General features: G+C 45.2%; 1 protein-coding gene across 1 annotated transcript in view; it reads right to left on the bottom strand.

Annotated features, from left to right (window-relative positions):
- MAML3 (mastermind like transcriptional coactivator 3) overlaps positions 1–24,571 on the bottom strand; it is a 446,211-nt gene extending 421,640 nt beyond the window's left edge. The window contains exon 1 of the mRNA XM_068990347.1: positions 24,101–24,571. Coding sequence (XP_068846448.1) covers positions 24,101–24,571 — 471 coding nt within the window. The remainder of the gene's footprint in view (positions 1–24,100) is intronic.
- Between the last annotated feature and the right edge of the window lie 697 nt (positions 24,572–25,268).

Raw genomic sequence — 25,268 nt, 5'->3', positions numbered from 1 at the left:
AGTAGGTAAGGTTTTTGGTTTGTTTCACAGATTTTTTTGTTTTGCTTGTTTTGTTCTCATTTTTAGTTTAGCCTTTTTTTTTTTTCCCCTACACTGCATATCATGTGGGATCTTAGTTTCCCAACCAGAGATTGAACCTGTACCCCCTGCAGGAAGTGCAGAGTCTTAACCACTGACCCGCTAGGGAAGTTCATTAGTTTTCTTTCTTAACTGTGGCATGGGACAAGAAGTTTATCAGTGTGTCATAGCAATTGAATCACCTGTGTAAATCCCAAGTCTAAAATAAACATTAGACTCAACCAAGTTCATCTCTGGCCCTTTAATCTGATTGGAGTGACTTTTATCTTTCACCTTGGAATGATAAAAGAACACGAGTTGTTAGCAAAACAATCTGAATGTGACTTAATTCTGGGGCCTTCTCCTGTGTTTTCATATGCTTGTCAAAACTATTCAGACAGAAACCAGAGAGAAAATGTGCTTGCCCAAAAGGGAGAATGCAGAGGACAGAAAAATGGCTTTGTACCCAAGAATCTGCCTGATAGTGTACTCCACCTGGAAAGTTTTTGTTATTTTTCTTGCTCTATTGAGACCATCCAAGCAGTCTAATTTATGAAATTCTTTACTTATAAAATATGCTGGCAAATCTACTACAAAGTAAACTTCTTTAGAACTGAAGAAACAATATCTCTGTTTACAGATTGTGTCCTCATTATTTGCATAGATTGTCTCATAAATCGGCCCACTGCTCATCCTCGTAATTTTATCAGCCCAAATTCAGGTTTCTAAAGGAAATTCAGCTAAAATACTGTAATACAGCATTACACTGTTCAAGATAGTCTACCAGTAAGAAATTGAGAGTCTAAAAGAATCACTTTGAAGGTCAACTATACAAATGTGCTACAAAGGCCTATATACTGAAATTTTATACACTGATTTTCAAAAACTGACTAAGATCCTCAGATATTATTTGGGCTTATTAAAAGAAGGTTAAAATCAGTGGTAAAGAATCTACCTGCCAGTGCAGGAGACACAAGAGAGACCAGTTCAATACCTGGGTCGGGAAGATCCCCTAGAGAAGGAAATGGCACCCACTCCAGTATTCTTGCTTGAAGAATCCCATGGACAGGGGAGCCTGGCAGGCTACAGTCCATGGGGTTGCAAAGAGTTGGACATGACTGAGCATGCACACAATGATTTGTAAATTTACAAAGCATTAAGAAATGGCACAAAAAAGGCACCTTGGTTTCACTATTAGATGGCAGGTGGCTGATTGAAAGAGAAGAGAAAAATGGTTTCAACCAAGTAGAAAAACAAAGCTGAGTTTCCTAGCTACATTTGAAGACTCCAGCCCTGAAGTTTAGGACCCATGCCATAAATAATAAGGATGGGATGAATGAAATACCTCAGCCAACATTATAGTTCAGGTCCATTCAAGAGATATCTTTGGAGTTCCTCCTATACATCAGGCCCAATCTCTCTTTTAAAGAAGCTCACCACACAGTGTTGGCCATTCACCCATAAGCTACACAAAACAAGGCCCACTAATGAATATGGTGCTAGGAGAACACGATGAGAAAAGGGGGGGCCATTGCAGCCATGAAATTAAAAGACACTTGCTCCTTGGAAGAAAAGTTATGACCAACCTAGATAGCATATTCAAAAGCAGAGACATTACTTTGCCGACTAAGGTCCGTCTAGTCAAGGCTATGGTTTTTCCTGTGGTCATGTATGGATGTGAGAGTTGGACTGTGAAGAAGGCTGAGCGCCAAAGAATTGATGCTTTTGAACTGTGGTGTTGGAGAAGACTCTTGAGAGTCCCTTGGACTGCAAGGAGATCCAACCAGTCCATTCTAAAGGAGATCAGTCCTGGGTGTTCTTTGGAAGGAATGATGCTAAAGCTGAAACTCCAGTACTTTGGCCACCTCATGCAAAGAGTTGACTCATTGGAAAAGACTCTGATGCTGGGAGGGATTGGGGGCAGGAAGAGAAGGGGACGACAGAGGATGAGATGGCCGGATGGCATCACTGACTCGATGGACGTGGGTCTGAGTGAACTCCGGGAGTTGGTGATGGACAGGGAGGCCTGGCGTGCTGCGAGTCATGGGGTTGCAAAGAGTCGGACACGACTGAGCGACTGAACTGAACTGAACTGAAGGGTTCTAAATGGAGAGCACAGGCAGAACCAGAAAACACTCCTTCACGTCCTGCAGACTTACTAAATTTTACACACCCTATTTCCAAGCAAGGCACATGTCCATGTGCATTAAATCTATAAACTATGATCTGTTAGACAAAACCCTCCAGTCACTCCAGCGAAGGCTGAGCTCTCTCTTGCTTCCGTGGTGGTGGGGGCCTCTCAGTAACCAGAAAGAACGATGCAGATATTCCTGGGATGAAAGTCAGTACCAGCATGGCTACACAAAGTGGACTAAATGCTCACATCATAGAAATATTTCCTTCCTACTGGGAAGTGTCCTTACAAATCCACTAAATGACACCATGAGTTTTTTGGTCCTAAGATATTCAGTGATTCACTCAAGGTCATACAGTTTGTTGGGGGGGGGAAGCTTGAACTAGACCAGATTTCCTGGCTCTCAACATAATATTCTTTGAGTTAGATCAACTGCACCCCAATCATGGGGATGAGAGACAGAGGGTGGTGGGAGCGTTTGTCATATTTGATTATCAGAAATTCTGTCTGTATTATACACAGAATAGAGATTATACAGCCACCCAGAGGAACTTACTGTCTTGGTGTTAACTCAGCCGACACAATTTGTGTGCTTAGTCACTCAGTTGAGTCTGACTCTCTGCCCAACTTTTTAGCCTGCCAGGCTCCTCTGTCCAAGGGGATTCTCCAGGCAAGAATACTGGAGTGGGTTGCCATGACCTCCTCCTGGGGATCTTCCTGACCCAGGGATCAAATCCAGGTCTCCCATATTACAGGTGGATTCTTTAGGTCTGAGCCACCAGGGAAGCCCTAGGCCAGGAGAAAAATGGGAAAAACTCCTAAAAGTAGCAGACATCAGCTGCTGTGATCAAAAGCTGGAGCATTCCCTTGTTCTCCGCACCCAGCACCCACAGAGCACAGGGCAGAGCCCTCATCAGGGGAAGGAGGGGACACCCTGGGGCTAGAGGAAGGAGACCCTTTCAAGAGGTGACCTCACTTCTACCCCCCAAACCAGAAGCTGCTCTGCTTGAGGACTCAGAGGCAGAAGGCACCTGGGAATTTGTGCAGATCGAAAATGATGCATCAGTAGGGAACAAGCCAGAAGGACAGTCAGAACAGGGCTTTCACCCGACGTTCCACGCATCTCCAGACACCTGCACAGACTTTCTGTCTAGTGCATAAGCAGCTCTCGGTCATGACGGGTCTGCATCCACACAACTCTAGCAGTCCTTGCCCTCTCTGCCTCGTTTCCGCCTCCTTCTTCTCTCCAGCTCTCTTCCCCTGGCGCATTCTCCTTCACGTCCACTGATGGTGACAACAGGCCAGAGCGTCTGCCTGCTGCCCCAGGGCCAGGGGCTGGAAAGTAGCAAAGGGGAAGGTTCTTTGGATCTCTGCCTCCAGTCTCCTCTTAGGACAAGAACTGCTGGGCATTCCCCACCTTTCTAGAATCAGGAATACACTCGCTGATTTCTAGGACATTAGAGATGTCACCGAGTCTATATGCTTCTCTTAATAAGAAAGGACTGGAACGTCCCCGGCAGTCCAGTGGTTAGGATGCTGAGCTTCCACTGCAGGGGACATAGGTTTGATCCTTGGTCGGGGAAGTAAGATACTGCAAGCTGTGCAGTGTGGCCAAACAAACAAATCAACTTTAAAAAAAAAAAAAAAAAAGGACCATCCTTCTAAAGGCACAGTGGTCATGAGATTGATGAGATGGTTTAACAGCTGGGCAAACAGGTTTCGTTTTATCTCCGGTAAGCAGGGGCCACGGGGGTCCTGTACCAGGGTAACCATCAGCCCTGTTCTCGTCCACACTCTGCAGCGTGTCCCTGACCTGTCAGTGTCATGCCTGCGGCACTAATAACAAGCTTAGGAGAGTGAAAAAGAGGAGAGCCACATACTCCATGAATGCCTGTGTTCCCTAGTCCTCTCCCAGAAGAACAGAGTTCTTACACTGAGCAAGAGACTCAGTAAAAAAAAAAAAAAAAAACTGGAGAAAGAGATGGTCTTATTAATGTATTGACACTCGCCACAAAGTCTGGCCTATCTCAATAAGCCACTTGCCGTTTGCAACCACCTGCTCCCCTCCTAAGGACTAAAAAAAAAAAAAAATAGGAAAAACAAAGATGACTTCCAGATAACTATGCTCCTCACAGCTGTGCAGTCATGAGGAGGAAAAACACCTTTTCTAACTTCCACTGGTGCTCACTGAGAACTCTGGACTTCAGGGAGGCTATTAGAAAAAGGTTAAATATGAGACTCGATAATGACATACCAAGGGACTCGCATCAGGGCTGTTTGAACACTACTCAGAAGCAATTGCTGTCGAGAGCCGGCGACCACTTTAAAGAGCTCTGGCGAGGTCTGCGTGTAGATGCCTCCATGGTGCCCTGGGAGGAGCAGGCTGGAGCCTCCTTATTCTGCACAAACATCCCTTGAAAATATTCATGCTCCATTTTTTAATTCCAAGATCACTAGATACTCATATCCAGTAATTCTTTCCGCTACATGTTTTCGTCTATAGTGTTCTTTTCCTCTATAGTGTTCGTTGTTTAATTTTCCTTTTACAAAGACACAGCTTTATGTACACAACAGTCACCTCTCCTTCCTCTTGCTGCGATAGGGTTTTTGGTCTACATCTTTAGACTCTGTGTTTCATTTACTCGAAACAAGATTGTCAATTGTTTAATATCACCAGCAAAGTTTTTACTTCAAAAGTTCTGTTGGTAAAACTTAAAAATGAGTATGTAACCCTTTTCTGCCCCTACAGCTAGATCATACCCCTTTATAAAATGTGTGGTTATGCCCAGAGCACCTTGTACTATCCATGGCAGGGTTATAAACAACCAGCCACTGACACTATGTGATTGGCTCACCGTCCCCTGGTGCTTTACAATGATAACTAGAAAGCACAGAATTACACAGTCCCCAGAAGATACTTATAATTGAATCACGGAGCATTCTGTGAATGTTTGGGACGGCAATCAGAGGACCACAAAGTGATAGTATTTCTAACTCTCACCAGCTAGAATGTAAATGAAGCACCCTAAAATTCAATTATAAGAGTCCTCTAGGTATTAAATAATTATAACACAAATCACATTAGGGGGGCAAGTGTTTTTTTTAATTGAATTGTCCCCATAACCCCTGTAGATTTCTATTTCTTAATAGTTCAGAAAAACAACACAACTGGAATTTCAGATTCACGATTCTTCATCCAACTGGAAAAGCTGTACCAAACGTAGAATGTCAACAGGCTGTTTCTACTTTTGCTTTGCCTCAGGTCACTGAGTGACCTGGTAAGTGAGCTGAGTCTCATGGTAGCTCTGCTTATCCCATAAATGTGCTGCATAACGAATGTCTAATATTATTGTGCAAATATAAAATGGCCAAAGAGAATCCACAAGTTTAATTCAGTGGAACCAAGGATCCTTTGTCCATCTAAATATTCACCTACTCTTAATACCCCCAAACTTGTCTTATTTCTTACCCTCACCTTCTTCCTCTTGTCTCCCGTGTTCCTTTCCAGCTCTCTTTCTTTCTCCCTATTCGTCCTTTCCAACTTCTCCACCAGCGCTCCCTGGGGAAGGCTGTGATAGTTGCAGTAAAACCTCCCCAGTGGCTGTGGGTGGCTCCACGGCGCTCAGGACAAGGAAGACGGAGAGTTAAGTATGGGCCTTTTTTAGTCATTTTCTTGCTTCCATATTTTAAAAGGAGAGAAGGTAAAGATTGCTCCCCTAACTCAGGAAACTCAGGAAAGTAAAAGCCGAAATCTCTCTCCCAGAACATGACTTATGAAAATACACCATTGAGGCAAGGTTGAAAGCATGTTCCCACCATCAGGGAGCTTCTAGAACCAACCCAGCTAGTAAATAGCAAACAGGAACCCCTCATTCTTCAGGATGCTCTGACTCTCATTTGGAGCACAGACATGGACTCTCCCATCTCCCCAGGGCTACAGCAAGGGCCTCATACTCACACCAGATTTATAGAAGAGCTCTATTTTCCTCCAAATAGAAACATTTTCTTCAAGGCCAGTGATCACAAATCTAAAACTAAAGGCCTGAAAAAGTATCAGTTCCCGCAGAGCATTCCAATGTAATCTCTGATTAGTCATTAGTAAACATTACAGAAATAAATAAATATACATCCACATACATATGTATATTTTTTTCCCAGCAGATTCGGCCTTGGGATGACATTTGCTCAGGAGGAAAAGAAATTCACTCATTCCAACACCAAAACGAAACCATTATGGGTGTTCTGCAAAAAAAAAAAAAAAGAAGTTCCCTAGACTTCGAGAATAGGCTTCCCAAGCACCACTAGTGGTAAAGAATCCACCTGCCAATGCAGGGGACAGGAGACCTGGGTTCGATCCCTGGATCAGGAAGATCCCCTGGAGGAAGACATGGCAACCCACTCCAGTATTCTTGCCTGGAGAATCCCCAGGCCAGAGGGGCCTGGAGAGCTACAGTCCATAAGGTCACAAAGAGACACGACTGAATTGACTTAGCACATACGCACAAAGATATCAAGAATATGGTGACATTTGGTGCTCCTCAATCAGGGTATCAACGCCACCCATCTTCTCCTTTCAGCTCCTGAAATAAAAATATTCTCCAGCACGCAGCACAATAGCACAGGCTACCGCTCTTCCTCGTGGAGTGTGATTCTCTCTGAAACTCGCCTTCTGCTACGTGTGCAGGAACCACTCTCCCAGGACCATGTGGCCTTCCTGGGTCTTTTCTTGCACTCTGGAGTCAAGAAGCAAGGAACCAGAATGAGTGACCCTGACTCCACAGAGGCTGAAGTCGTAAAGGATTCAGGATGCTGGTACAACTCCGGCCAGTGTGGGGCATGGTCACGGGGCACCCAAGGAGAACCCCCTGAGCAAAGTAGAGTTAATTAGTCTTTTTATGCACACACACATGCCAGCTTCACACATTAAAAAATACACCCATGCTAAGCAAAGGGCCTATTTTAGCAATGTCTTGTGAAAACTAGATAGACGGGTATACACGCTCCCTTGGAGCAGCAACGCTGGCCCTAAGGTACTAGCTGGCTTTAGCTATCCTAGTCTTAAGAATCAAGAGGGAACATGCAAAGCGCATCTGAAAAGTACTAAACACAGAACAAAGCAATGGTCACTCTCACCAGAAGTGAGCCCTGGTGAATTAATGCATCTCTAATAACTCACTGGCATTCCTGCAGAAAATTTTCCTTTGGTTATGGAGCCACTGGGCTGCGATGAAAAAAAAAGAGCCTAGTTTCTCCTTGCGGAACAAATGATCTGATTAGTGATCAAAGGAAGGAGGCGTGAACGCTGCCCAAGTCTGAGTCCGCCACAGCCCGGCTGGCCTGAAGCCAAGAGCCCTCCTGCCAAGGAGACTAGAAGTTTCTGAAGAGCCACCACAGGCCTGATGCCTCAAGTCACTCGGACAAAAGCTGGTCACCGAGTCCAGCAACTGGGTTGCCAGGCACCATATGCTTGGCAATATTGTCCTGCTGCAGCACGGGGGCCTGTGTGCTGGGCTCCTGTGTGCTGCACAGCTGTCAGCCCAGGCGCTGTTTTATCATTATTTTCACTGTTTTATTACTTTTCTGGGAATTCAAATCAGTGTAACCGCGCTTGATGCGCCGGGTGAAAAATGGTGTCTCCCTCCCCCCTCCTCCTTCAACCTAATGAATTGCCTTTTTTCATATCAAAGAGTAATGAGCACCAAACCACATAATATTTATTCATGGAACAAAAGACAGAGGGATGGAGGGGGTGGGGGGAAGCAGAAGCCGTTGCTGGGTGTGGAGAGGAGAAAAGCTGGACGTTTTAAAGGAGCTCTTCCTGCTGATCTCCAGTGACACGGAGTTCTGTGTGCAGGAAAAGCCAAACCCTTCCAAGCTCCCACCTTCAAGCTAGTCCTAAGTCAATGCTTAGAGACCCTGTGGCTAAGAGGTCACAGTGACTGAAAGTAACTCATCCCATAGAGCTGACAGTGACCTGGATCAAAATTTTCTTTCTCAGTGAAACTCCTCTACACAGCCTTCTCGCCTCTCTTGTGAGCACTAACCAGGTATATCTCAGAACATTCTAGATAGACCCCTTTCCTTCAGTATCACCATGACCTCCACTGTGGACGAGGGCTTGATCTGGCCCAGGAAGAAAGAGGCGCAGGAATAATGGTGACACAGGAGCTTATTTGCTCATTTCTTTTATTAGAGGCTGTGAATTTTACCCACCTCCCCTCCCTTTCTGCCCAAGTCAAGCTCACACTCTGATCCACGTTTTCTTTCCAATCCAAAAAACAGAAAATAAGTACAATAGTAGGAATAATTTAAGCTAACCCATGGTTAACCTCCTTCCCTACAGACACTGAGACAGGTCTCCTATGCAAAGCATCCCCAAATTGAGAGGGACTACCAAGTCAAGTTAATATGCCAAATGAACCATGTTTCTTGAAGGCCACATCCCCCAATAGGCAAGTCATCAAAGTGAAAGGAACACTTTCCTTTAATGTAAGAGGGCTATTAAACAAAGGTTTCTCAAAAAACAACACAGGCTCATGCTCAGAGAGAGATTAAGAGGCACTGGGAACATTAGGAATTTTTAACACCAGTGGCTGAGTTGCTGTTTCTTCCTCCCATTTCATTGCTCAGTATTTTGAATTTCCCCATCTAAAAATCCTACTTTGTTATACACACTATTATATATATAAAACAGCTAAACAAGGACCTACTAGATAGCACAAGGAACTACATTCAGTATCTTTTGTAATAACCTATAATGGAAAGGTATCGAAAAAGGAATATATATATATATATATATATATATATATATATATATATATATGTCTGAATCACTTTACATCTAAAACTAACATGGAAAATTAACTACACTTCAATTAAAAATGGTATAAAAAATCTATGTTGGGAATAAAAGATATTTTTTAAACTATGAAAAATGTTTAAATTCTTAAAAATCACACCATAATCCACTTCTTCCTATGACCTGGGCCACCCAGACAGCTGATGAATTTATCTGGATAATTTCACTCAAACCCAGTCATGGAATCCTTTGCTAAAGCAACCCACTTGCTCCCTCCTCTTACAGTATCAGTTCTGTAAGGCTGTCAAAGCTAATTATCTCTCTTCTCTAATTTATTGCTCTTCAGTGCATCATAAACACATAGATTACAAAAAGTTGAAGAAAACAAGTGAAGTGCGCATTACACTGTGAAGGAAAAGACAGACAAACAATTACTCAGAGTATCCACTCTCTGTTAAAAGAGTAATGAAAATGGCATTAGGAAGAATGGATGAGAATACGGAAGCCAGCCAATCCCCCTTCCCTCTTCCATATATGGTTGTCCCCACCCCCATGAGCCAATACCAGAAACTCCTACACCATCACTTTAGGGTAAAGAGGGAAGCAAAATTCTTAGGTTGGCAGTCCTTTGACATTCCAGACCACAGATAAACACGGAGCCTACCAAACCAGTGACACAGACAGCTGGCACCTCAGCAGAGGGAACAAAGACACACAGTCTGCCCTGCACACACTGTCATTAAGCGCCCTTCCTTAAAACTATTGCTACATATTTCCAAGTGTTCCAATTCCAATCTCAGACCACAAACTTCAAGTTAAAAGAAAATGCCCCTGAATGATTCATATCAGTTCTTTCAATCTAAGAACAGAATCAAAGGTTGAAAAATTTTTAAAAAGCAAGTCTATTTGAATTTCAATAGCCAAGAGGAGAGCTATCCCAGACCTACAAAGTACCATACTCAGCCACCCTCGAAGATATCGTGACCAAGTTCATCAGGGTCTCCAGACCTAGCCCATACCTGCCCCCCCAATTTTTTTTCCAGTATAGTTATTCAATGTCGTGACAAATAGCTTTCCCCAATAGTCCTTCAACAGGTTCTAAGAAGTAAGCTGCGTGAAATCAAAAATCTAAAGGCATCATTTCTGTGCTTCAGTGACAAAAACTGAACGTGTCTTCATAAAATCCAATAGCAGCTGCAAACCATTTAGGAATTCCCAGTTACACAGAAAAAGACGTTTTCAACCTTTTAGCTGTAACAACTTCTAAACTGAGAAAGTTGCTTCTTTATATAAACCACCTCTGTTTACCCAACTTCAGAGGCTCTCCCGGGAAAGGGCTACTGCAGGATGTGAATAGTAAGGGAATGTTACAACCGGAGAGGTGCCGAACTGCAGACCCCACTGTAAGGAAATACCTGAAGTGATTAAAGATAAATACCACCTGCAGATTCTGTAAAGCGGGCCATTGCTACAGCCACACACGTTCTCATGGTGGCCGGGAGAAAGGGAGGACTGAAATCCCACAGTGGATTAGAACTGGGGACGGAAGGTGCCAAAACAGAATATGGCAGCAGGTACCTGGTGGCTCAGACAGTCACGAACCTGCCTGTAATTCGGGACACCCGGGTTCCATCCCTCGGTTGGGAAGATCCCCTGGAGAAGGAAATGGCAGCCCACTCCAGTATTCTTGCCTGGAAAATCCCATGGACAGAAGAGCCTGGCGGGCTACAGTCCACAGGGTCACAAAGAGCTGGACACGACTTAGTGACTAAACAGCATAAGGATGTGTGTTTTACCCGCTATGGGAGCTCTGGCATTATTATCACACAGCCATTCTGAAGCCAAAACTCAAGGCCAACCCAGCAAAACAGCTGTATTTCTTTTACGTACTATCCAGAAAATTGTGTCGAGCTAGGATACTATGTCCGATTCCTTTGCAGAAATGTTCATGTTAACCTCCAGATATTCCTCTGCAGGAATTATATCCATAGTAATTTAACTTTCTTAAAAAAAAATTGGTCTGAAACATACTTTTGATAAGATATGTTTTTTAAAAAACTCCATAATGAGATAAGACTTGATTCTGAGCATTTCTTATCTATCACAAATCACCTCTGGACTCTTTCAAAAGGAAATAAGAAAATGCTTTTTAAAGGAACTAGAAATTAAAAGTTTATTGCAGCATTGCTATAATATCACCAGCCTTTAGAAAGTAGTTTTTACCTAACAGCTATAGTCAGATATCTATGAAATAACTACTATTCAAAACAGAGAACCATTTATACTATCTACCATCAGTGTAAAGGTTTAATGTTATACTTGGGGCAAAATGCAAGGCAGCTGTCCACCTTTTACATACATGGAAGTCATCCTTCAAAGAAGACATCTGGGTGCTAGAAATGAAAGACACAGATCCAGGGAAAATCAGAAACAAACACAGAGAAAGTCAGATGACACTTCTCAGAGGGAGAGTAGACTAGCAAAAAGGAAACCTGGCTGTTTAAACTTGACGATCAGCAGAAGAGTCAGAGGCTGAAGTCGTATTGCATGATCTGACCAGCAACTTGAAGGATGTCTTCATGGATAGTCCTGGCTGGCCTAGTTTCAGGATCAGGAGCAAGGCCCTTATTTCATGTGTCTAACCAGCTGTAAGCTACCGGGGCAGAAGATATCTAGCTGTCTTTAGACTGAAGCCCCCTCCCCTGAAGGCTGCACGGTGCACACAGCTGCATTAGCTTAGCTGGCCAAAGGGGCTTTTCTCACTAAGATGCTATGTGGTGCGGCTAAATGAAATAGAAACATAGAAAATGGCTGTCACTAGTTAGCTAGATCACCAACTGAAGCAGAGCGTCTGGTTTATTGGAATCACTGGGGAGAGCATGACCTCTAAAGCGGAGGCCAATCACCTACAGCTCCACCTTTGGTTTACTTCTGTGGTTCAAATCACCGCCACCAACATTCTGAACAAGTCTCCAGGCCCTACTGCCACGGTGACAAAGGTAAGACATGAGTTGGTGGTAAAGGAGATGAGGAGAGAGGGTCACCAAGGCCAGAGGTATGGGGGCCAGGAGACAGCAAAGGGATCTTCTGAGAAAACAGCAGGGTCCAGGGAATCCCCTGGTGACTCGGCCTTCCGATGCGGGTGCTACCAGGGATTCCATCCCTGGTTGGGAAGCTGAGGTCCCTCATGCCTGAAGGCCAAACACCCAAAACATAACACAGAAGCAATATGGTAACCAATTCAATGAGCGAGTGAGTGTTCAGTCGTGTCTGACTCTTTACAACCCCATGGACTGGAGCCCACCAGGCTTCCCTGGCTATGGGATTCTCCACGTGAGAATCCTGGAGTTGCATGTCATTTCCTGTTACAAGGGGATCTCGCCACCCCAGGAATACAGCCCACATCTCCAGCATCTCCTACACTGGCAGACGGATTCTTTACCACCGAAACTTTTTAAATGGTCCGCATCGAAAAAATAAAAATCTTATAAAAATGAGACAGCAGAGCTACCCAAGGACCAACACGTCCAGGGATCTTCATGCTGGGCTCCTGTTCAAACAGATCTGAAAACCTAAAGGAAGGTGAGGACTGCTTCTGGGGAGAGCACGGTTCTTTTGAAAAGGCAGCCGCTCACACCATCTTTTCAAGACAGAACCCTTCAGTCTGGCGAAGGCAGAACAACACTGTAGCCAAGGGTATAGATTCTGGAGCCAAACTGCTCCGGCTCTTGTCAAAATACAGACTGTAGTTCTGAGAATCTTCCTGGAGGGCAGCTGCCATGCCAGAGGTGAATCAAAATGACAAAGAAGGGCAGTCTTGAGACCACTTCACCTGTATGCTGAAAAGTGATAGGATTTCTCCTGTCCAAACAAACCCTGGAAAGCAACTGTAGAGGCAAGTCCATTTTGATGCATTTTCTTCAGTTGGCCAGGTCAGCAGGTTGTTATTACCATGTTACACAGATGACTGGATTAGTCAGGGTAATTGAACCTGGAGGAAGTGGCAGCTCACAGACCTGTGATTTTTATGACCACTCAAACCTGCACGCACGGCCACCCCAGGTACCGTGCCACCAACAGAAAGATATTTACGCATAAAGCCACGCAGGCCTGGGGAACACCAAGCTCAAGAAAAGTACAGAGAACTACAAAAGCTGTTCAAGACCGTGAATTCCCGATGTTCACAGCCTGAACCAGCGCTGGTTAACTAGACTCCTACTCACTTCGTCACTGGGACCAGATGAAAAGAAAGAAAGTCATTTCTCTAAGATGTATGGCCAGATATACAGCCTTTACAAATTAAGTGTTGACGCAGACTGCAATGACACATACCAAGCGCTAGAGTTGATACTTTTTTTTTTTTAAGCCCTACTTTTCAAGAGACACAATTATCACTTGCCCTAAAATGGATTGTAATAAATAAGATCCAGGATCTATGTTAAACAATATTAGATTAAGAGATTTGGCTTCTTCAGAAGAAACAGACTTCTGTTTATACATATTACATATACAGAAGAAAGTCCAAATCTGTGCTATAGAAATCTCACATATGTACAGTGATAAATGGATAAGGATGTCCATTGCAATTAAGTAAGGCTTAATTGGCAGAAAATGAGAAACTATCAATCTCTCAAAGTATGGGATCACTCAATCAATTTTGCGATATTTTATTCTGGAATGGGGGGCTTCCCAGGTGCCACAATGCTAAAGAATCCACCTGCCAATACAGGAGATTCTAGAGATTCGAGTTCAATCCCTGGGTCAGGAAGATCCTTTGGAGGAGGATGGTAACCCACTCCAGTATTCTTGCCTGGAGGGCTATAGTCCATGGGGTCACAAAGTCAGACACAACTCAGCAACTGAACACACACACACACAGAGGTAGGTCTTTTTTTTTTCTGGCTGCACCAAGTGGCTTATGGGATCTTAGTTCCCTGACGTGGGATTAAACCCAGACCATTGGCAGTGAAAGTATAGAGTTTTAGCCACTGAACCACCAGGGAATTCCCAGGTAGTTCTTTTTCTATCATGAGAATATGAAGAGGAAGAAAGAGACAAAGGCCCTATCCTCTAATAACTGGTATTTTATTTGCATATTGTTTAATAAAAGTTTTATCATTAAAAAAAGAAGGATGTTGTCATTGCCAACATTTCAGCTAATTGAACAACTGCTGGAACATTCTGGCTCATCAACACAGCCCATTTCATCTGTGAACAGTTTCTATTTTCATATAATTGTTTTTTTAATATATTAAACCAAACTTTGCTTCAAATAATCGCCAACCACTGATCCTAACTTTATCCCCTGGAGGCCACAAAGAGTGCATCTAATCCTTTCTTCACATGACAGCCCTTCAAATATTTTAAGAAAGTAATCATATCATCCCCCAAATCAAACTAAACACCTCCAGGTCTTCCAGCTGCTCTTCATGCGACATGGTTTCAAGACCTGTGCCTTCCTGCTTGTTCCTTTTCAAATGCTCTCTTTCTCTAATTTCTTCTAAAAGCTTGACGTCAAGCCGTGGTTGTGGTGCCAGTGTGTGTGTGTGCTTAGTCATTCAGTCGTGTCTGACTCTTTGCAACCCCATGGACTATAGCCCACCAGGGGCACCTACTCCAAAAAAAAAAAAAGAAAACTGATCTTTCTTGTTTTTAAAGCCTTGTTTTTAACAACCACCCTTTAATCTTATTCTCCACCACACCAACTAATCCTCTCCCCTTCACAAAGTGATTTTATTTGAAAAACGGTGAAATAAATGTTGCTACAGAAAGCAGTGCCAGAAACTATAGGAAGCTTGCAAGAAGATACAAAGCATTTAGTATTCTTAGGATTTCCTTAAATGTTAGCTTATGGTGTGTGTGTTCTCAGTTGCTCAGTCATGTCTGACCCTTTGCAACCCCACATTCTGTAGCCTGCCAGGCTCCTCTGTCCAGGAGTACTGGAGTGGGTTGCCATTTCCTCCTCCAGGGGATCTTCCTGACCCAGGGATGGAACCCACATCTCCTGTGTCTCCTGCACTGGCAGGCAGATTCTTTACCGCTGAGCCACTTGGGAATCTCTGTTAGCTTGTTAACGATTTCCATTAACATGTTCTCATCAAACCACAAAGACCGCTTTACGCAGCTCATCTGAAACATGAATGATGCTCTGCTGTGAGTCCAATGACAGTAAGGACCTGGGTTCATTACTGAATCCCCCGCACCTAGAAACAGTATCCAATATGTAGCAGTTGTTCAGGACCTTGCCATGAGACCCCGGCCTCCACATGAGTGACATAAGCCTCAGATCACTCTAAGTCTGCACTTAGGAGGCAAAAAGTGATAGGAAAGTAATTCATAAAAACAAGCCCAGCATTTGCGTAGCACCATAAAATCTTTGGAAGTCTTACATATATTAATTCATTTGAGCCAAACAACCGCTCCGGCAGGGAGATGGGAAAATGCTCAGAGATGCTGGGCATCTCATCCAGATAGGAGCCGGCCAGGCACAGGCCAAGGCTTTTTAGTGTTTGTTCTACTTAAGAAATCTTGGCTGTAAAGAAGTCAATGGAGGAAGCCAGCATGACCGGGTCAAGGTTATCTTCTTCCCAGGGACTGGCTGTCTACCTCATGGCAACACCGCTCCCCCTCTCCACCCTGTAAGTAGTAAGAATGGTTTTGAAAAGCTGTAAAGAAAGCCACACTGTATTTTCAACATTCTAAGGGAGCTCCTTGTTTAAGGCATGGTTTCTCAGTAGCAGCAACACTGATCCTTTGGACACAGTGATTCTTTGTTGCGATTGTATTTAGGAGGTTTAACAGCATCCCTGGCTTCTACCCTCTAGACAGCAGTAGCACCCCTCCAATTGTGACAACTGAAAATGTCTCCCAACACTGCCAAATGTTCAGGTTGGGGGCAAAATCTCCACTAATGGAGACTCTATGATTTCAAGGAATCTTGTGGTAAATCCACTTAAATGGTAGAGGTAGTCATTTAAAGAAGCAGGGAAATATTTCAGGAAATTTTTTTTTTCAGATACAAATGATTATAACATTAGCTCGGAAAAACATTTATTTGAGTTTTAACAATGTCTGCAGGTTCAGAATAGACTACTAAAATCATATGTTACTGCCATAAACTCCCAAGGTACCAGGATACTCTTTACCCCAAATGAGCAGAACCTCTCTTGCCACCCATTCCAGGAGATACCTCCAAAATCCTCATCCACCTCTTGCCTCTCTCTCTTACCACTAGAGTTTCTTCAAGCCCTTTACTGGGAACCAGTCCCTTTAGATTCACTCTCAATCATCGAGTTACTTTCAGCATCTCACAGACAATCAAAGAAAGAAAAATAACCCACCACTGGGAGAAGGAAGGACACTAGCAGAGCTCGTCTTTAGAGCTGTGCAATCCTTTTGAGTCACAGTTACAGCCCAGGTTGAATCTGCACAAACAGACTCAGCATTTCAGCCTTTTCTTTTGAAGGAAAAGAAGCCCCTGTCCTGACATGTGTTTTCTGGAGGTGGAGAGAGATACTGTGAGAGAGATATGGTAATGGTTCTAACGTCTTTACAAGCAGAAGCACAAGTGACTGTGTTAAGGATCGGAGAGTCCGTAATATGAAACATTATAAAACTAGATTCTACCCAATAGAATGGGGACTCAAGGAGTTAAGACATTCTGGAGGCTGTTAGTTTAAACATTTCATTCAAGCTTTCTATGGTTGTTAAGCCATTGCTCAAGGAAGATGAGTGTTAGTTATTCTTACTCTAAAAGATTCTACTTCAGCATCTGATGCAAAGAGCCGACTCATTGGAAAAGACCCTGATGCTGGAAAAGACTGAAGGCAAAAGGAGAAATCAGCAGCAGAGGATAAAATGGTTAGACAGCATCACTGACTCAATGGACATGAACAATATCTGGGAGATAGTTAGTAGAGGGGAGAAGGAAATGGCAACCCACTCCAGTATTCTTGCCTGGAGAATCCTATGGACAGAGGAGCCTGGTGGGCTGCTGTCCATGGGGCTGCACAGAGTCGAACACAACTGAAGCGACTTAGCATGCATGCATGCATTGGAGAAGGAAATGGCAACCCACTCCAGTATTCTTGCCTGGAGAATCCCAGAGACAGAGGAGCCTGGTGGGCTGCTGTCTATGGGGTGGCAAAAAGTCAGATACTACTTTGTGACTAAACAACTTTAGCATAAAAGTCATTCTAACCAATGGAAGGTCCAATATAATTAAAGAGACATGTCTAAATTATTCTTAAGAAATCACTTTCCTTATGTCAGAGGAAGTACTGTAGGTCTTTTGAGATTTTTATTAAATTCCCCCAAGAATAGTAGGCACAGCTTTCCCTTTAAAAAAAACCCTGAACCATAGTAGTAATGGCTTTTTCTATGCATGTATGTATGGTGGCCCTAAAGGAACACTGTGCTTCTTTCCCAACTGGAGTTGCTTATCCATAGCTAAAAAGTCCCTCAACTGTTTAACAGATGGAATAGCCAGGTATATTTAAAAAACAAAAACAAAAAACTGTGCATCTTCTCCAATCCATGGGATGGAACACTATGATCTTTAAGTATTCATTATATGGCAGGCCCTCAACTCCATCTTCTGAGTAAGTTTATCCAGTACTATTCCTTTAGTTCTTTAAGCTTTGCTAAACAACAACAACAAAAAGTGTTTTTTGTTTTTCTAAGTTTAGGAAAATTAATTAGTCAATTTTCCAAAAGTTCCATTTCCATCTCACAAACACGAATCAATGAATTTTTGGAATGTGTCTGAAAAGCATGCTGTATTTTTTTAATGAAAATTTAATTTGAGGGATCCAATAACTCCAGCATGGTCATCTGTAAATCAACGTTTTTTGTAGTGTCAAATTAGTTTGAAACAACAGGCAAATAAGCATATTATTTTACTTAAAATGTCATGCAAAAGGGGAATAACAGCCTGCAACTGTTGTGAAGTCACTGGCATCAAGGCTAATGGTGACTAAATAACAAAGACCTATTATTCCCTTAAACCTAGCTAAAATAATACTGAAAATCTACCAAAAAAATACTACATTGTCAAAGTCTTCGATGCAAGAGTGTGATTTAGCATTTTCACTTCTTTTAATTTTAATTTTCACTTTATTTTGCTTTACAATACTGTATTGGTTTTGCCATACATTGACCTGAATCAGCCACGGGTGTACATGAGTTCCCAATCCTGAACCCCCCTCCCACCTCCCACCCCATATCATCTCTCTGGATCATCCCCATGCAGCATTTTCACTTCTATGAAGCACTATGAACTGTGTACCAATATTGTAAAATGTATAAATGACATTTAAAAATTCAGTCTATTCTCTATGATTTGCGCTAATGAAGAATAAATGGTATACTAAATTAAACCCATAATTAATCCAAAATACTTGGTATCTTATCCAGTTCATTACTTATAAGAGGAGGAAGCACTAAACTCGTCTTCTTCTTGCTTCTTCCCATACTTTGGTAAAAGTGCGAAAGATCAGTGAAAAGACCAAAAGGTTGGCAGCAGGCGGAGAAAAGAAAAACAAAGCAAACAGCTGGCTCTGAAAACTCAGTAATCAGCCTCTGAAAATGCAAAGCTATCTGCGAGAACTAAAACACAAATATTATGAAAACCTTGGGACTGAGTTTTAAATATGTTCCTTTTTATAGGATTTTGATTTCTGATTGATGTCTCAGTTCTCTATGATGGGTAATGTGGAAAGAGATGACAGAAGTTAGCCACCTTAAGCTCAGAAATGTAGCACAGAAGTGTTAATTAATACACATGGAGCACTGATCACAAGTAAAACTCCATGACATTAAACAAAACATAAGTACTAGAGATGTCTTCAAAAATTACTGTGTAGTGTACAGAATGGTTTATTATACTAGATTCCTTCTCCGGCAGCAGCACTAATGAGAGAGAGAGAAAGACTCCCGCATTCGTATCTCAACCAAATGGAAAAATCCAATCAGGAAACCTTTTTCACAACAGTTGGCTATCAGTCTCAGAGAGATATGTAGAAAACAACTCTGTATAGCTCCGTTTTACTGTTTAAAATTCTCGTCCTGCTTTCGGAAATGTCAGTCCACCATATCCAGGGACTGTTTATTTTCTTCATATCAGGTGGCAGAAAACCTCCAAAGATTCTAACGAGGCAGGATAGAAAGCATCAAACATGCTATCCCCCTGAAAACTCAGCTTCCGCTGATAAGAAACTCAGCCTGACGAGCATTTTAGATTATGATAAATGATTAACTATGCTTTTACTTTTCTGATCATTGGCTACCCATTACTAAATAAAATGTACCACAACTAAAGAACATACATAACACAATTGAGTATGTACTGGAGCTTCTTCGCCGCCTTCTTTTTTAATGCTTCTTGAGAATTAAAAGACAAACACTTGTGAAGAGAAACGAAATTTCAAAAAGTTTTTCACAAACTTAAGGCACACCCTGTGTGGGCTATGGAAAGTTTTTCAAGAGATACTGTCAAATCCTATCACCCAGAAGAGCAGTAGAACAGGATAAGCCAGAGAAAAGGTTCATAAGAAAGATTCACAAATGGTTTGACCTAACAGGCTTGCAAAAACACTTGACTACAAAGCCAACAATTTACCTTCAACAGGATAAGCAAAGGCAAACCAGCTTCATTTATAAGGAGGTTTAGCCCTGGACTAGTATATTGATATTTCCTGTATCTCTTCCAGGAGGTAATGAGAAAGAACACTTTGGATCAGTGCAGCCACTCAGTCCTGTCTGACTCTTTGCAACCCTATGGACTGCAGCACTACAAGCCTCCCTGTCCATCACCAACTCCCAGAGCTTGCTCAAACTCATGTTCATCGCTGCCATCCAACCATCTCATCCTCTGTTGTCCCCTTCTCCCCTTGCCTTCAATCTTTCCCAGCATCAGGGTCTTTTCCAAAGACAAGACTAGAAATCCAAACACTTTGGATAGACTGTAGTTTTCTCTAAAACAGCGTTTAATCTGCTTATTATCAAATAAACAATGTGATAAACTCTTAAGAGCAGGAATCACATAGATTTATGCAGTCTCTAAGCTGTGTATAAATTAAGCACACTGTGAAAGTTATGATAGTGCTGATAAGTAGAAAGGTCATGAAAACAGAATTTATCCAGGTCAAGTAAGCTACCACCATTTGAGATTCTGAGGGCTGCATCCTCATGCATTTGGTATGCCTGAATGAGAATGAACTTGTCAGGGAATTTATCTTAAAATTTTATCCAGGGGTTCAGTTTCAAGTATAGAAAATGAACAATGTCTCATTCTGCTACAACAAACAAAACTACTTCAGGAAAAGCCATCTTTTCAACTGCATTGTTCTTACCAGCAACTCTTGGGGGTGGGGGCGTGGGGGTGAGACCCTTCTGATATACAGTATGTGTAGAGAAAGTCATTTAACGTCTAGAAACTATCTTTTACCTGAGGGAATGCAGCTTCAAACCCAGGCCTGGGCCATCTACTCTCTAACAGGCTATTATGTGTGCTCTCAGTCATGTCCTGCTGTTTGCAACCCCATGGACTGTAGCCCGCCAGCCTCCTCTGTCCATGGCATTTCCCAAGCAAGAACACTGGAGTGGGTTGCCATTTCCTTCTCCAGGGCATCTTCCCAACCCAGGGATCAAACCCACATCTCCTGCCTCTCTTGCAGCTGGATTCTTTACCACCTTCCCAGGAGCCTGGAGCCAAGGAAGATTTCCGTCTCCTCACCCACCCTGCTTCTGGATTTCTTGCTTGTTTTTCATGTCTATGCTTGTAAATGTGAAAGATAAGAAAACAAATCAAAAGAGGTAAGCCTTGATTATTAGACTGCCTTCTGAACCCAAATCAAGCAGAAAGAGAACTAATCGATATTTAGTACTTTAGACATATTGGCCCTAAGAAGGTAAACAAAAGCAATAAAACAGAAAAAAAATCCTATTCATCTTTATTTTTATCATCACCATTATTATTATCTGACTCTGGGTGATTGCTGCTTTTATTTAAGGCCTTCCAAATAGAGAGCTCAATCTGAGAACTAAATATAATTGCTGTGCCCCCTCCCCCAGAGCCCAACTAAAATCCAGCTGCTAATTCAAGATCAACGTTTTCTTTGCAACCTGTTCTCTCAAGATTTTTACCTCATAAACAGGCCAAGTTGAAATACTCTTTCATTTCAGGGTTCTATGTAAAATTTTGAGCTAATTATCTTTAAAGAAAAAATAACTTGTAGAGGAGGATGTTAACTTGTTCCCCTTTATTTTATATGGTACATAGAATTTACATGCAACTCGGCTTAAGACTGGAGGCTGTTGATTTTCATTACACTCATCACACAAACTTGTGCCACGTATTAATGGGAGATGCACGTATGAAATACACTTGAAGCTAAAATATACTCCTGTACATCAGTCTCATCAATAAGCTAAATTATTGTCATAAAATTGACAGAAGAATGTTATTTTCAGGCAATCATTTTTCAAGTTTAGCTGTTAACTTGCTGAACTGGGATTCGCCATGAAACGTACAGCTTACGAGTCGTCTATTCAAGTAAGCTCTATCTTTTCATTTTCAAAAGCGAGCTCTGGATTGGGCTTGCTATGTCCTTCCAGATAACATCAGGACCCTGAACTGTCTCCCACCTTCGGGTGTATCATAACCCAGGCGCGCGCACCAGGAGTCCCCCATCTCTACCCCTCCCAGGGCCCATATGGCCCCCACGAGGGAACACAACCTAAAACTTTCTGGCTGCAAACTCTACTGCTCTCGCCTGCGATCAAAAGCGACCGGGCACCGGCTTTTGTTCCCGCGTTGCCCAGCTGGCGCGGTAGTCCTCCAATCCTCCAATCCCGAAAGGTCGGCAGAGAGGCGGTGGGACTAAGATTTTGGAGCCTCCCAAAAGAAGCCCATTTCTACGCAATCCGAGCGCGTGGGACTTAAAAAAAAAAAAACAGGAAAAGAGGGCGTGTAGCAGGCAAGGGTGATATTCCCAGTGCTTTTCAAATGCTACTTGAGTCTTAGGTACAAAAGTGAGTCTCTTCGTCCGTGGAAGGGCGCGGGAGTGGCAGACGGCGCGGACCGGGAGAGAAATGGGTACCACCAGGGCACGCGAGATATAGTCGAGATGCAGGCCCGCCCCGCCTCCGGGTACAATCAGAAAAGCTAGGGTGTCAGTGGTTTTCGGCTTCCTGTTTGTAAAGCGAGAACCTCCCTCCCTGACTCTGTGACCGTCGTTCTTCCTCCCCACCGTGTCCGCCTCTTCGCGCACGGGCGCGGGGGGAGCGCGGGTCCCCAGGGGAGGGGCAGGGCCGCCAGGCGCAGAGCCCCTCCCAGCCGGGCGGCCTCCCGAGCCGAGCCCGGCCGCGAAGCGGACAAAGCGCCTCCCGCTCCCTCCCCCACGGCCGCGTTCCAGAAGGGAGGGGGAAGGCGGGCTCGAGGAAGGTGGGAGGAGGAAAAGAAGGGGTGGGGGACAAGGAAAAGGAGGAGGGAAGGTGCTGCCGGCGGGACTGGGCAGGATCGCGCAGAGCAGGGAGAGGAGGGAGGAGGGGCTGGGCGGCCTCTGAGAACCCGGAGGAGGGAAGGATTCTTGAAGCCCAAGATAAACAAATTGTTCCTCTTCACGTGCGGGGTGGGGGGAGGTGGGGAGTGAGCGCAGTGGCCTCTCTCCTCTTCCCCTCCCCCCAGCCGGCTCTTTGTCACGGAACGCCCGGCGAAAGCCCGCGCCAGCACCCGCACCACCCCGGGCGCCTACGACCCCCAGACCCGGGACGTGCGCTATTGATACGCCGCAAACCGACAGGGCCTCCCGCGCCGCCGATCGAGGTGCGGTCTGCGGGGTAAACGGGCGAAGGCGCGCGGCCCCGCTGCGCTCCTGGGTTCCCACCGCCCGCCCCACCCCGCACACGCGCGCAACCCAAACCAGGGCGGCGCGGCGGGGGAGGGGGCTGCAGACACCTTTCCCAAACTTCCGGCTCCCAACCCCCCCCCCCCCAACCCCGAAAGGAAAGCCAAAGAACCGGAGAGTGGAGATAGGAGAAAGGATTCCACCCTCAGGGTTAGGGGGTGGGAACTGCCCCTTCCTCCCGAGAAGTTAAGCCATTGGCTGCTCCTCCTACCTCGAACCCACCCACCCAGCCATTTAAGCCTCTTTCACCTCCCCACTACCTTCCACTCCTCCAGGCTTATCAGACAGGCCCGGAAAGTTGGTGGGGAACGGGGCGGGAGACAGAAGCGGAGAAAGCTCCTTGCAAGCAAGTTTAAGAGGAGGAGGGGAGAGACTCCCCCTTGCGGAGTTGCGTGACGGGGACTCTCGGCGCAAGCCCAGGGAGTCTCTCTCCCCTCCCGCCCCGGCGAGCCGCTCCCGTCTCGACCCTCGGGGCCGCTCCACCTGCCGGGCCAGCTGCGGGTCTCGAACCGCGAGGGAGCGCACCCGCGCCCCGCATCCGCGCGCGCCCTCACCGACGCGCGCGCGGGCGCGCGTCCACCGTGGCTTGTTTCTCACCCACTTCAAAGTTCATTCACAAAACTCTTAGACTTTCTCAGCCCAAAGGGGGTGAGCCGGGGAGAGGAGGCGAGAGCATCTCCATCCCTCCTCCTCCCCACAGGGTTCGAGAGCCTGGTGCCCGCCCAGAATCTGCGACAGCATCAATTCCTCCCTACACTCGGCGGATGTGCTGAGCGGGGTGGGCGAAGGGGGACGGGTCTGGGGAGCCCAGGCGGCGAGGTGAGGGATGGGGTAGGGAGCGGTGAGGAGGAGGAGCGAGGTTTCAACTCGGTACACTCTTTCACATCGGTATCTAAGAAAGGGAGAGGGGGGTAAAACTTTTCCAGTGCCTTACTCCGACGCTCCTCTAGGCTCCCTCCGCCCCTTGCAGTCGTGACTGGCTTTCCCTCCTCTCGCCCCGTCTTCCCCAAATCTGACAACCCTGACAGATTAACAGGTAGCGGCGACAGCAGCTTTAGCTCAAAAAAGTTGACGTTAACCCTTCGGCTTCAGCCCACCTCGCCCGCTGTGCAAATCAGATCCCCGCGCCCCCTTGTTAAGAAGCTCCACGCGCCCCCCCTCTCTCATGCGCGCGCCCTGTGCCCGCTGCCAGCGCGCCCTCACCATGATCAGCGTGTGGTTCCTCTGCTCCGCCGAGGCAGCCTCCGCATCTTGCTGGGGTTTGCTCTGGTGCTGTTGCTTGCCGGCGCCGGCGCCAGATTTCTTGGCCCTCTGCTCCAAGGTCCGCTGGTAGAGGTTCACGGTGTCCCGGCGCTCCAGCTCCAGCTGCTCCACCTGAGCCTGCTGGTACCTGTTCTCGCAGTTGACGTGGTGCCGCCGGCAGCCCTCGATGCGCTGGCGGAGCCGCTCCACCACCGTGCTGTGCTTGGGGACGGCCGCCGGTCCGCCGCCCGGGCCCCCGGAGCCGCCGGTGCCGCAGCCGGCAGCCGGGTGATTGCTACACGGAGCAGCGGGAGTACTATTGGGAGTATTATTCACACCGATCCCGGCCCCGCCGAGGCTGCTGTTCAGGCTACTGTTGATGCAAATACTACTGCCATTCGCGGCAGCAGCGGGGGCTGCGAAATCCCCCATCCTGCTCCCCGGGCACACTATTTTGGAAGAACTTTTTTTATCCACCCCCTATCAGCCTCCTCCTTGGGTCCAAGGATTAAAATAGTTTAAGTGGAACGCGGGGGAGACGCAAGCACATGGATGGAAACAGCGATCCCGACCGGGCGAAAAAAAAAAGGGGGGGGGAGAGATTTTGGGGTGGTTTTTTGTTTCCTTTTTTTAAACTGTAAAGCTCGAGGGGAAAAAAGGGGGGGTGTTATCAGAATACCATCAGACACCTATCAACAAAAAGAATCACAACAAACTGAGCCAGCAGCAAATCGGGTTGCAACTCAAGGGAAGATCCGCTCTGCGCCTGCCTTCTTTTCATAATCCATTATTTTCTAATAAATTCCAAGAGATTTCCGGTGGTTGGCAAGCATTTTCTCCCTACGTACCGAAAAACACAACCCATGTACACACACAAGCATATGCCTCAGTGCGGACACGCGCGACACACACTCACTCTACGCCGCATCGGAAAACGGCAAGCTTGCTTATTGCATTTTCCTTCCACAAAAAAGTTTTGGTGTTTATGCCGCCCCGTGTTCTCAAAGTACTTTGGCTGCTCAGCTGCATTTCACAGGAACCTAGATATCGAATCCTCGGGCTGGGGGAAGTAAACACATGGACAGTCCGAGGCGACTGCAAAAGTAGATCGGTGAAGTCCTTTGCAAAA

The sequence above is a fragment of the Capricornis sumatraensis genome, chromosome 17 (assembly GCF_032405125.1).
Source record: "Capricornis sumatraensis isolate serow.1 chromosome 17, serow.2, whole genome shotgun sequence".
Lineage (NCBI taxonomy): Eukaryota > Metazoa > Chordata > Mammalia > Artiodactyla > Bovidae > Capricornis > Capricornis sumatraensis.
Note: the sequence above shows the minus strand (reverse complement) of the source record. Positions and strands in the feature narration are given on the sequence as shown.